The 12,165-nt window shown below is 37.5% G+C and overlaps 1 protein-coding gene across 5 annotated transcripts in view; it reads right to left on the reverse strand.

Annotated features, from left to right (window-relative positions):
• The window catches only part of LOC119789676 (regulating synaptic membrane exocytosis protein 1-like), a 123,519-nt gene that overhangs the window by 14,681 nt on the left and 96,673 nt on the right, over window positions 1-12,165 (reverse strand). For 2 of the 5 annotated variants that reach the window (XM_038294687.1, XM_038294688.1), the window contains 2 exons: window positions 2,217-2,326; window positions 791-909 (listed from right to left, as the gene is read on the reverse strand). In XM_038294687.1, coding sequence (XP_038150615.1) covers window positions 791-909; window positions 2,217-2,326 — 229 coding nt within the window. Of the gene's footprint in view, window positions 1-790; window positions 910-2,216; window positions 2,327-6,897; window positions 6,964-7,189; window positions 7,247-11,156; window positions 11,241-12,165 lie in introns of all 5 variants that reach the window. The other 3 variants (XM_038294685.1, XM_038294683.1, XM_038294686.1) reach the window with 3 other exon arrangements.

The following is a 12,165-nucleotide window of genomic DNA, read 5'->3' on the forward strand; positions in this document are numbered from 1 at the left end:
GCAGTTTTAGCTGTCTTGCTACCTAAATGGGCTATATTAATAAACTTGCCTTGCCTTACAGAAGGCAGCACTCACATTTCTGTTTCTGGGGTTGCAGTGAAAAAAGGAATGAGGTCTGCTTACACTTGCCTTTTCTGTGACTAATCAACAGATGTACACATAATGGAGAATAGAGGGAAAATTATACATGACTACTGACATGTTTTAGTTTGGGTTTTTTTTTCTGAATTGCATATGGCTCTATGATGGCTTTGGAACCTGTGCCTCTTCACCACCATCTGCTTATGCTACAACTTGCAGGGGAGATGTAAAATGGCGGAGTAGCATGCATATATCCACGGAAATGCAAAAAGTGTTTTCTGTCTGCATTCATTTGAAATTGACTCTGATTATATCCTATCCTTAATCTACAGGTTCCCATTTGTTGTTGACCCCCATTCCCGTAAACTAATCTCTAAACATTGTCCACAAAGTTTAAGGTTGGGTTCATATTAAGATGAGAAAACCAGAAACGCAGCAGCAGATCTAATTCCTCCCAAAGGTATTCTATAAGGTTGAGGTCTGTTAAGTTTTTGAACACATGCAGCTATAGAAGTGACTTAAATATCTGAATTCATGGATTAGTTGACCCGGCACTGTTGGCATTACACTGTATGTGCGGATTGAAGGTTGTTTAGGATTCTTTTTTATTGTTTTCTTACAAAAGTTCTTATTGTGATACATTTTTTTTTGTTCAAAACTCCCCTCTTCAGGTTTTAGGACCCAATGAGACAAAACAGTGGTTGCTGACCTCTCTTTTGTTTCTGAGGGCTCTGTCTAGGTCCTGTTGGCTGGAGGTGGTGGCAGCTGAAATCCGGTTAGAATGAACCCTCATCTGGAGCTGACGAACACGCTCCTCTGCTACCAGGGCTGCATGTGTAGGATATAAAGAAAGTGATTAGCATCCATTCAATAATAATCTCAGGGGAAACTCTGTGGAGACCTGCAGCAAACAGTCTGAGCACATCCAGCTACTGAGTCCCAGAACCACAATCTCAGGGAGGCGGAACTCTGGGAGCAATCACAAGGAGTCATTTTCTTTAACGTCTTTAACTTAACAAATAACTAAATTACTGTAATTAATATTTACTTAGTTTTAAAAATTGTTTAAATGCAAACTTTAATACATATATCAGTATGGGTGAAATGTTCATTCTCTGCCTGTCTGATTTCCAACCTTCACAAATGCAAATCATTTAATTGCAAGTTTTGATGAAATGTTACAGCTGCTAAGGACTTCCAGGCAACATACATACAGAGCACTCATTGTGAGTGAGGTAAATAGGCTAATTCTGTCAAGAGTAGATTTTATACCTTTTGCAAACCTTTCCTTTCTGTAACACACTGCATTTCCAGATTGACTATGACATTTCAAATCACAATAAGATACATTGTTTTCAAAGGTAATATTATTGTATAAAAAGGTGGAGATGGACCTTGTGATGTTCAGCAGCTCTGTACAGTCTGCATGTAGGTGGCTTTTATACTCATTATTTGTTTCTTTTTATAGAATGTAGATTCCCAGAATCTGCCTTGTTTTCATGTTGTTTGGGGGGAATGCCAGTTAATGCTGCTGGTAGAGGTGTCATTTACCTGAAGACAAATAATGCACAACAAAGAAGCTGCAACCATTGTCTTAGTTTCTTTAAAACCAAAACAAGATGAGCATAGATACATTGGTTTTAAAAAGTTTTGAGATAAAAATTCAAAAAGTGTCATGTGTATTAGTGTTCAGCCTTTTTTTACTGACACCCACAAACAAAATCCCACAAAACAAATCATCTTCCAATTAGTGAATAATCTATTTATAGGTAAAATGTAATATAAATGTAGTGATTTGTGAAAGCCTAAGTTTATTAAAGTACATTAGTGAGCAAATAATTGCAGTAAAATCAGAGAAAACGAAAGACAGGTCATGGATGAAGCTGTGGAGAAGTTTAAAGCAGGATTAGATAATTAAGTCAAAGCACGGAACAAAACATCTGAAAAAGAGAAGAGTATCGCTTAAACTTGTGTCCTTTTAATTCATATTTTTTCCATATAAAACAAAACAAAGATACCTTCCAGTTTTGGTCTTGGATAACTTTGCTGAGGGTGAAAGAATAACCCAAATCAGCCCATTTTACTGTATCTATAACTACTACTGAGGTAGTGTGGAGCATTTTCTTTTCGCGTACCTTGTTCTACGGAGCTGCTCTGGGGTGGAAGCTGTGGAAGCTGCCTTGCTCTGCGTGCTGCCGATGCTGCCGCCGCTGATGACAGAGATGCACCACTGTGCAGATGACCCCTAACACAAAGCATGAGAGCCACAGCAGACAGAGAGAAAATATGAGTATTATAGTGAATACAAGCAAGCTGGGACAAGATGGAGGTTAAAATTGAAAGGAGGAAAACATGTGGAAAAGTTAAGCGGTAAAGCCAGAGGAGCAGCAGACTGCTAAACCTGTAGAAAACTAGATACAAAATCCCAACAAAGCAAATGCAGATACTAGATACCGAAGAAAAAAAAAAAGCTTCTGGAAAAGCTAATTTCATAAACACCTTCATCCTAATAATAAAAAAGGTTTCACGGATTTGGGGGGAGTTCTGTTGACCAATGGAGCAGTGGAGAAACAACACTAGAACAATGATACGATGAGAACCACAACAAGAACATCCACACAAAGTTAGATCAACAACATCAGCATCCAGCTGAATGAGGGGCAACTACTGACCAATTCTCTAGCTACCATTATTCAGGGCCTGGTGAAACCTGGTGAGGTGGCCTCCACTGTGGCGCATACACTCGATGGTCACTCACTGATGCACAAACACATAGTTACCATACAAACCCTGTAATGTAAATTAGCAGCGTGCAAAGCAAAATTGGAACAAAAAAAGGAAAACAACACAGCTTAGCAACTGTAGATATTTTATAATAAACACCAGTGTTATGATAATCATCACCTAAACATGTGTAAGAGTATACTGAAAAGCTCAGGTCTTTTCAAATTCTATTTTGTATTTAAAACAATTACCCCTCCACCCAAATTAGGGTATTAAGAAACACTTAGGATGAGCAATAAAAGTACAGGTGCTGGTCATAAAATTAGAATATCATGAAAAAGTAGATTGATTTCAGTAATTCCATTTAAAAAGTGAAACTTGTATATTATATTCATACATTACATACAAACTCATATATTTCAGATGTTTATTTTGTTTAATTTTGATGATTACAAATGACAACAAATGAAAATCTCAAATTCATCATATCAGAAAATTAGAATATTGTGAAAAGGTTCAAAATTGATGGCCCCTGGTGCCACACTCTAATCAGCTAATTAACTCAAACCACCTGCAAAAGCCTTTAAATGGTCTTTCAGTCTAGTTCTATAGGCTACACAATCATGGGGAAGACTGCTGACTTGACAGTTGTCCAAAAGACGACCATCGACACCTTGCACAAGGAGGGCAAGACACAAAAGGTCATCGCTAAAGAGGCTGGCTGTTCACAGAGCTCAGTGTCCAAGCACATTAATAGAGAGGCGAAGGGAAGGAAAAGATGTGGTCGAAAAAAGTGTACAAGCAAGAGAGATAACCGCACCCTGGAGAGGATTGTGAAACAAAACCCCTTCAAAAATGTGGGGGAGATTCACAAAGAGTGGACTGCAGCTGGAGTGAGTGCTTCAAGAACCACCACACACAGACGTATGAAAGACATGGGTTTCTGCTGTCGCATTCCTTGTGTCAAGCCACTCTTGAACCACAGACAGCGTCAGAAGCGTCTAAAGAGAAACAGGACTGGACTGCTGGTGAGTGGTCCAAAGTCATGTTCTCTGATGAAAGTAAATTTTGCATTTCCTTTGGAAATCAAGGTCCCAGAGTCTGGAGGAAAAGAAGAGAGGCACTTCATCCACGTTGCTTGAAGTCCAGTGTAAAGTTTCCACAGTCAGTGATGGTTTGGGGTGCCATGTCATCTGCTGGTGTTGGTCCATTGTGTTTTCTGAGGTCCAGGGTCAACGCAGCCACATACCAGGAAGTTTTAGAGCACTTCATGCTTCCTGCAGCTGACCAACTTTTTGGAGATGCAGATTTCATTTTCCAACAGGACTTGGCACCTGCACACAGTGCCAAAGCTACCAGTACCTGGTTGAAGGACCATGGTATCCCTGTTCTTAATTGGCCAGCAAACTCTCCTGACCTTAACCCCATAGAAAATCTATGGGGTATTGTGAAGAAGAAGATGCAATACACCAGACCCAACAATTCAGAAGAGCTAAAAGCCACTATTAGAGCAACCTGGGCTATCATAACACCTGAGCAGTGCCACAGACTGATCGACTCCATGCCACGCCGCATTGCTGCAGTAATACAGGCCAAAGGAGGCCCAATTAAATACTGAGTGCTGTACATGCTCATACTTTTCATGTTCATACTTTTCAGTTGGCCAACATTTCTATAAATCCTTTGTTTTTATTGGTCTTCAGTAATATTCTAATTTTCTGATATGATGAATTTGAGATTTTCATTTGTTGTCATTTGTAATCATCAAAATTAAACAAAATAAACATCTGAAATATATGAGTTTGTATGTAATGTATGAATATAATATACAAGTTTCACTTTTTAAATGGAATTACTGAAATCAATCTACTTTTTCATGATATTCTAATTTTATGACCAGCACCTGTAATTGCTTAAATAGTCACAAAATAGACGATAAACAAACATTTTAACCAGATTTTTAAACTCTGTTTAAAAACTCCTTATTGTTTTTTACACAAATATTCACACTGTTCAGAGTGTTCTCATGCAGTTTTTTATTTTATTTTAATTTTTTTACATTCAATAGTTAAGATTTATTATAAATATTTTCCAAACCTTACATGAAAACTAAGATTTTAATGGCTTTTTTCCACACAATTTCAGTATTTGTCGTTTTAGAAAGATGCTTTAGCTTTGGAGAAACATGTATCTCACCTATGCAATAAATACGTAGCTGACTTAATCTCCTAGATAATGTTTGTTCTATTTATAACTCAAGAACGTTTTTTTAAATGGTGCTTAGGTAACATTTTTAATCACATCAAATACAGCAGAGTCTATAATTATGCAAAATGTTTTACATTCCAGGAAAAAAACTAAAACAGAAAAAAATTTGTGAATCTTAAGTTCTGCTTTCTTTTAAACATGGAGAGAGTTTTACTTTACCTTTTACTTTAACAAGGACTGTGGAAAATAGGACAGTGGAAAACGTAATGCTTACAAAAAGCTGAGAAACGTTTTCTCTTTATATCAAAGTTTCTAAGAATCGTCTTGAAGCTAATTCATGAAGAAATGAGTGTTGGTTCAAGATTTTAACACCGTCTGATCCAAACATCACTGCCAATTACAATAACTATCAGTGCTACATCACCACAGAAATACCAATCAAAAGTAAAAGAAAATCATTTCACTTAACAGGAATATGGACAAGTCCTACCCTTCCTATTTCCTCCTTACTAAAACTTTAAACACTATGCATAATGAGGAAAAAAGGTTTCAAATAAGGTCAGTGTAGTTTCATTTCAGATAACGTACTTCCTCCACTGAGCTGCTTTTTATGTTTAAAGGGGAATCTTCACATTATATATCTATACTAAAAAGACCAAAAACCATTTAAACACAGTACAATAAGGACATATACACCAAGTGACCATCCTGATAGTGCTTGGCCTGTCTTCTTTGAGCTTAAATAGAATTCCAGAACTGGTCACCTTGAGCAGGAAAACAGACATGCTACCATTTGTCAGCAGCACCACTGAACAACCAGAAACTTAGATGGTGGTCATTAATGGAGCTACATAATAAAGTCTGACCAAGCTGCAATGCCTCGCAGAACAGCGACAGCTCTGTGTGGTAACATACCAGCTTACATTAAAAAAATTATCTGTTCTACACCAACTCTGACTTCCAAGACCCTCCTACTAGAACATAAAATAAAAATAAAATTACCTCTCCAACCAAAGGCAAACAGGGACTCAGCATCAAGGTAAGAAGTATTTAAATTAAAAATATTTTTTAAAATGGCAAAGCCTTTTCATTAGACACCAATTAAACTAAATAAAATGCTATTTTCCTGGTAAGTGATTTGTTGATCAGTCCTGAAGTGAATCTTAGCTTAATTTTCTGGATTTTTTTACAGATGTGACAGAAAACTGCAGGAAAATTATGCTATCAATTGCATCTGTTCGCATCTGTCAAAAGACCATTGTTACAGAGGGCTTCTTGTTTGGTCCTATGCAACTTTGGAAGTTAGAGAAAAGAGCTTTCTCCTTCAATTCCTTTAAAACTCAACACGCTTGTTCAGTCTTTTCTTTAAAACATAAACCAGGAGTTTTATTTCCTCATAGAACTAAATAATATGACCTAAATAAAATACGCTGAGACCTGTACTTTACAACTCTTACAATACATGTTTTCCACCTGTGAATAATCTATCTATAGAATGATGGACTTGATTATTGGAAGATGTAAGAGGCTTTTTTTCCCTCTCTCGGATCAAAAACAGACCAGTTTCCTCTATGAGGCTATTGCTATCTTTCCACACCAACATTGGACTGATAATCTTATGCAGGTCAACTGCAATTTTTGATCCATAGGATTATTCTAGATGAAATCATTGAATTTAACTGACTTTTATTTTTGTAAAGTGCCTGAAACCTTATTAGTTGGTAATTTTTCCTATGTAAAAAAAAAATTGAAACCTCAATAACTCTACCAGCCCCCCTGCAGAAGATGCTTGTTAAAAACTGGTGTCTGATATTGTTGCAGAGGTGAGCTCCATCTGCCTTTGAGCATTTTTGACATGTGCTGAGTCTACAGTACATGTCTTACCTGCCTCTGTCAGACCGCTTCCTGCCAAAAGTCTGACATTCTGGGATTTCCAGGGTCCGAGGCTGCCTGGAGAATGGCCGATGAGCAAAGGGAATGACACAAAAAAAAGAATAAAAACATGAATGGATGGATGTGTGGATGGGAGATAGATTTTAAACTCCTCCTTACAGTTTATGAACTTGTATATAATCTGGAAACAGAGGCCTGTTGTAATGCATTGTGTAGTGGAACCAAAAAATGTTTCATCGTGGCCCACATGCATGCGAATGTGTGCACTTCAGTGTGTGAGTACCTCTTCTTTGTACTGAGGTGGATTAAAGTCTCTTCAGATGGAAGTAGCATCCATATTCTCCATTCATGGCCATAAAGACGACAAGGATGATGTATGTGCCACCACACACACAAAAACACAGACACACTTATGATATGAATAATGGATGTCACATCTTCTCTGAGCAAAAGGGCTTGGGGACACAGAAAACAGAAACAGCAACACTTCTCAAAGACTGAGAGGAGCAAGCGCAAACACAGTAACTGCAAATTCCCAGAACTGAAAAAGTGGACTATAAGAAGCAAACACAGCAGGAAGCGCACACCACAGCCAGATCCAACAACTCCAAGATAAAAGCGACACAAACCTCGCACAGAAAGTCGTGAAGCAAAGAGAGGAAGTCAAGAGAAAACTAAAAGCGACCACAAATCACAACTAAAAGCTTCGGCTATTTTTTCTTATCAGAGTACAAACTGAAAAACACCACTGGCACATAAGTCTGCACAACCCTTCACAAAATGTGGGCAGCACTTTGTAATAAAATAGGGAGATTAGAGCTCGTCTGTGCCTGGGAAGGCATGACAAGCTCTATATTATATCATAAGTCCTTCAAACTGTTCTCAGCTCAGCTATTACATCACAGCCAACAGGAGGCCACAGAGTTTGCAAGTGACAACCGTAGCTTGTAACTTTATCTTGTATTTGTCAACAGCATCATTGCAACTGACTTTTAAGGGTATAAGTTGTTCACTTCAAGTTGTGTCAAGAAATAGCAAAAGTGAATTAAAATAGATTAGGCTAAAAAAAAAAGTGCTACTATTCTGGCAATTTAACTGACAAAAGTTAAAGGCCGAGAGATTGCTGTTTCCTTCCAAAACTTTGACCCAGTTCTCCTTGAATTGTCTGTGTAGCCTTTAGATTGTGCCTTAAGATTTGTGCTATATACAGTAAATAAACTGAACTGAATATATTGATATATCTGATGTTTTTCTTTTCACTTTAACAGTTCATATCTAATAAAAATGTAATGTTAATTCCTATATTTAAATTAATTGAAATAAAATTGTTAATAGTTAAGATGATTAAGTTATGATCACACAAAAGATGACTTGTTTGCGAGGTTAAGAGCATCGAGGAGTGCCTTAAGGTCACCAGACAAGCGCCACAAGGCGAGCGCTATAACACAGGATGTGTCCAAGCTGCAGCCATACACTCTTAAGAAAAAATGGATCATTAATTATTGTACGCAGGCAAGTTATTTGGATGCTGCTGAATGAAAACAGGTGCTGAAGGAAAGGGTACTCAGCAATCTTGAGAGAATTTTGAAGTAAAGTACATTAAAGAGTTTGGGGAGATTCAGAAGCTGTGAATTCCAGTTGGATTTGGAGCTGCAACATAGCCCTCCTAGGATATGGGCCACAAATGTTGTATTAACTTCTCCTGAACTATAGACTCTCACCTGGAATTAGGAGAAAAACCACTGGGCTGACTGGGCTCAGTGGTCCAGAGTTCTATTTTAGGACAGAAGCAACGTTTACTTTTTTTTTTTAACCAAGGTCCCACAGTCTGGGGGATGTTTAGGAAGGTGCAGACTCCATTACATTATGTACTGTGTTGTGTAGCCAGGTCATCTGTCTTTTCTGAGGTCCAAAGTCAGAGCAGCTCTTAATCAGAAAATCTTAAAGAATTTTCGGCTTCCTTTTGCTTACAGCCTCAGTGGAGATTCTGAGCCAGCAGGACTTGGCACCAGCCCACACTGCTTAAGTGCTGCAGCTGCTTTAATTACTATGGTCTCACTGTGACTGATAAAGCACAAGACGGGAGACAGCAGAGCCAACATAGCAGGCCATTATTAAAGTTATGTGGGCTTCCTTAAAACCTCAGTAGGAAGACAGGCTTATCACCTCCCTTCCACGCTGCGCTGATGCATTATTTCATGCAAAATTAGCCCAAACCAAACGCTAACTTGGTCACAGCTATATGCAATAAATTTCACAGTGTTAAATATGCAGTGTCAAAGTAAATTGACTCTTTTAGAGTTATTACGACTGGAGTAATACACTATCTAGGGAGTTAATTCAACATTGATTCAAACTGGGACTAAATGCAAAAGTATTGGCTTTTTGACTCTTTAAGTGTTACTTTAACACTGCAAAATTTACTGCATGTGTAATTTAGAAATTCTCAACAGTAGACCAACAATTGTCTGTTACAGCTGTTTTTATTATTAGTCATGTGTAAAAGTAATTTTCTGAGAAACAATTTTTTTTGGTCGTCAGTAGTTGTTGGCCATGATCACATTAAAACTAGGAAGCACATTGTCACTCTCAGTTAATCACTCTGCATGTTCTATATCTGTATGAGTTTCACTTTTTGAATAGAGTGACTGAAATTAATGGCTTTTTGACATTTATATTTATTAAGATTCAGGAGTCAGCTGGCAGATTGCTTTCTTTGTTTAGAAACATACACACACAAAAAAAAACAGTCCAGCTAGATAAATATGGCCATCTAATAGTCTTATTTCCTACTTATTAGGTTAGTTCTAAACATCTCCACTGATAAACGAGGCTAAAGCACCCTTGAAGGAAGGATATGATTTGAATGTATAATGTAGAGGAGTGCCACTATAAAAATAGATCTAGAATGGGCATCAAAGAGAAAAAGTGTTGACATCACCAGTGGAGTGATATAGCAGGTCCCAAAGCATCCAATGTTCAGTCATTCATTGATGTTGGCTGGTTTCATTAGACAACATTAACAGTACTTGATGCAGGGGGTTACACTTAGACCTTACTACCAAAGACGAGCCGCGTAAAGATGGGTGCCCTTGTGGCATACTGTTTTCCTGTTTGTTATAATGTGCAAAACTTGTTAAGTGTATCATAGACATAGCTCTGTATAACATAGCCAATAAAAAATAAATAAAAAAAATCACTGACTATGCACTGGAAATTGTACATCCGTACAGTTCTTTATGTCTCTAAATGGGCAGTGGATAAAACCATCCAGGGTCATGCAAACCAGAATTGATGGCATCTCACACCCCAGGTGCTGCTAATGTCCTGTAATGTATCTGAGGCTTCATCTGTGTCTGATTTTTTTACACTTACCATTTGACCTGTCTAAATTCAGAACTTCTTCCCCTTCTTTTCGTGACCATCATTTAAAAAAGTGAGAAGGAAAAAGAATAGCTGTAGGATATTTTTAACTTAAACTGTTACAGCTGAGTATACTGTAGAATAATTCACTGTCATTTGTGACTTCATCAACGTATTTGAATTGACCATTGGATGCTTCTGTACCTTGTTCAACACTGCGCTAAAATGACACAGCTTGTACCTACTGATGTCTGATTTCTCATCTGCTTGCAAAATAAAACCTTTTAAATACAACTCTTGGCTTAATTTGTGTACTACTGTACACCACATCCAAATCTATCAGTCATTCTAAGGGCCTGACTATTTTTTCTGTTGAAGTGAGTAAACTTTCTAAATCAGAATATCCTGACAGAGTAAGATCAAAAGTTTTACGTCAATATTATTTAACTTTGATTACACCCAAGACCATCATTTGCTGTTATTTTACACTTAATGTGTTGGATACAAGATAAAGTCACTTGCTACATGATTGTCAGAAAGGATATTTAGAAAAGATGTCTAGAAAGGTTCACTAGAAGCTATCACAAAGATATCAGCTCTCAGCAAAAAGATTGGAGCGAACATAGAGCTTGACATCTGCCCGAACCTACTAAGGCCAACTGAACCAAAGAGATGCTGAGTCAGCTTTTAGCAAAAACAAATTATGTTGCAAAAGAAATAATAAATACTATATAAAACAGAGAAATTAAAAGTAAAAACAGATTTTTTTAAGCACTTTAATGAAATAAACAGATACCCTTTTTGATTGTTTGGGTCATACTGGCATCAGATTTTAAGGCACAAGTCAAGCTCCAAAAGGAAGCAGAGGAGCATCCACAAGAGACTACCTGTCATCTTCAGGGGAAGCATGTTGGATAAGAATCCTGGGACTTGCCGGACGTCTCCGAGGCAGGGATTGGGAGAAAGATTTTCTACATGTACACATACAAAATATGTCACCCAGATACCAACATCGGAGTGCAAAGCTTTTCTTTCATCACTAAAAACCTTGATTTGTCACACAGCTGCCAGTAGTTCTGAGGCTGAATGCAACCAGCAAAAAAGGATTTCATCTTCTTTTAACTCTATTATATAAAAGTATCACAAAGAGTGTTTCTCATTGCCTGGTTTTTAAGTGAAAGACACTTCAAAAATGCAGACATCAAATGGATTCAGGTGTTAATGCTTCAAGGTGAGTATGAACACAATGAATGATAGCGACCCAAGTGTTTTGCAATGTCAGCTGAGATGCAAATAATGCTTGGCACAGTGATAACTCCCATCCTATGTACCTTAATGATGTTAGGGGTTATTTTAGAATTATGAAGGATTGAAGCTAAGCTAACCGCATGTTGAGCAGCTGAGCTCAAAACTGGATTGTAAACCGTCTTTCTACAACAAGACAAGCATCCTGTCCATGTTGGTTGTAATTTGGTAAATTACATTAAAAAAGCTACAGAAAAGTTCAGAGTAACAGTCCCTTAGTTAAAAATTTGAAGGTAAACCAGTGGAGTCTGCTAAATGGTATTTGTTAATCATATACAGCAATGGGAAAAAGAAAGACCCCATTAAGAAACACTTTGAGAACATTAATCAGCTATCAGTGATCATATGCTTTATGGCTTTTACTTTTGGCAACATTGCTTCAGTACATTCAAAGTAATTTCATTTTTCTCCCCTGCATGCATCTTTTAAAGGGTCCTAGTCACGTATTGCGCCTATAACAGCCCACCCAAAAAATAAATAAATATTCTTCTTGTTCTTGTAGTCCTTTTTAAGCTTGAAATTCTTTGCACCACCCACAATCAGCAGACTTAGGCATTGTACGCCGTCACGACCTCAGTTTATTGTCATGCA

This window comes from Cyprinodon tularosa, unplaced genomic scaffold (genome assembly GCF_016077235.1).
Source record: "Cyprinodon tularosa strain WSP-4 unplaced genomic scaffold, ASM1607723v1 ctg343, whole genome shotgun sequence".
Lineage (NCBI taxonomy): Eukaryota > Metazoa > Chordata > Actinopteri > Cyprinodontiformes > Cyprinodontidae > Cyprinodon > Cyprinodon tularosa.